General features: G+C 51.2%; 1 protein-coding gene across 1 annotated transcript in view; it reads left to right on the top strand.

Annotated features, from left to right (window-relative positions):
- Positions 1-12: 12 nt before the first annotated feature.
- Positions 13-1,383, top strand: part of ilkap (integrin-linked kinase-associated serine/threonine phosphatase) — a gene marked incomplete in the record, with an annotated part of 7,936 nt that continues 6,565 nt past the window's right edge. Inside the window, 2 exon segments of the mRNA XM_014032813.1 lie at positions 13-421; positions 747-872. Of these exon segments, the coding sequence (XP_013888267.1) occupies positions 379-421; positions 747-872 (169 nt within the window).

Raw genomic sequence — 1,383 nt, 5'->3', positions numbered from 1 at the left:
CACACACACACACACACACACACACACACACACACACACACACACACACACTGTTATGCACCTGACGCTAAGAGGCGGAAGTCGGGTAACATGGCTCTGCGAGCTTTTGTTTTGAAAGGATTGACCGGAAACACCTAAATAAGTTTCCGCTAGCTTCATGCTAATCGTCTTTTTTCTGTACCCGGCTCCGTTTTCTGTGGATAAGGTCAGAACTGAACGAACCGGTCCGGTACCGCGGGACACTTGCAGAGAACTTGGACCCGTTATGAATCCGGTACTGGTTTAAGCTGTAACTGGACCGGGTCAGCAGCACACAGAACCAGCGAGGCGGGCAGCAGGAAGTTAGCCTGTTAGCTCCGGGGCTGACCCAGCAGAATAATGGATCTGTTCGACGACCTGCCGGAACCGACACAGACCTCAGGTGAGCGGGCTCGGAGCGTTAAAGGTACCGGAACAGACCTGGGCTAACAGCAGCACCGAACCGGGCCAAGAGCCGAACCTGGTGGTCCTGCAGACCAGGACCCGGAGCAACATGAAATGTGTATTTGTTAGTAAACAAGTAAATTCATAATGTGAAATAAATCACAGACATTTTAAAGAAAAGCTTTAAGAACAAAGTTTGATCTAATTAATMATTCAGATATTATTAATAAGAACCTTTGAAGTGTTTAATATTGTTTTATTACAACAGATAAAAAGTTTTCAATCAAACCAGCTGTAGTTTGATTTAATGACTTTCTGCTCAGCTCCGCCCCCATCATCTGTCCCCGCCCACACCGCCATCGATGAAGAGGAGGACAGAGGGCTGAAACGAAGGCGAGGCGATGAAGAGGAGGAGGAGGAGGAGGAGCTCAAGAAAGTTTGTAGAGAAGGTTTCAGCTGTTCCAGCGCAATGTTTGTCTGCTTCTCCTCCTCCATGAGACATACCAGACCTGAAGCTGCTGGAGGACAGCTGGACTCAGTCCTGACTGTCCCTGTCCTCTGTCTCTGTCCCTGTCTCTGTCCCTGTCTGTCTGTCTCTGTCCTGTCCCTGTCTGTCTGTCCCTGTCTGTCTGTCCCTGTCTGTCCCTGTCTGTCTGTCTCTGTCCTGTCCCTGTCTGTCTGTCCCTGTCTGTCTGTCCGTCCCTGTCCTGTCCCTGTCTCTGTCCCTGTCTGTCTGTCCCTGTCTGTCCCTGTCTGTCTGTCTCTGTCCTGTCCCTGTCTGTCTGTCTCTGTCCTGTCCCTGTCTGTCTGTCCCTGTCTGTCTGTCTGTCCCTGTCCTGTCCCTGTCTCTGTCCCTGTCTGTCTGTCCCTGTCTGTCCCTGTCTGTCTGTCTCTGTCCTCTGTCCCTGTCTGTCTGTCTCTGTCCTGTCCCTGTCTGTCTGTCCCTGTCTGTCCCTGTCT

This window comes from Austrofundulus limnaeus, unplaced genomic scaffold (assembly GCF_001266775.1).
Source record: "Austrofundulus limnaeus strain Quisiro unplaced genomic scaffold, Austrofundulus_limnaeus-1.0 Scaffold1546, whole genome shotgun sequence".
Classification (NCBI taxonomy): domain Eukaryota; kingdom Metazoa; phylum Chordata; class Actinopteri; order Cyprinodontiformes; family Rivulidae; genus Austrofundulus; species Austrofundulus limnaeus.
The sequence above is the reverse complement of the archived record's forward strand: the minus strand, read 5'-3'. Positions and strand labels throughout refer to the sequence as shown.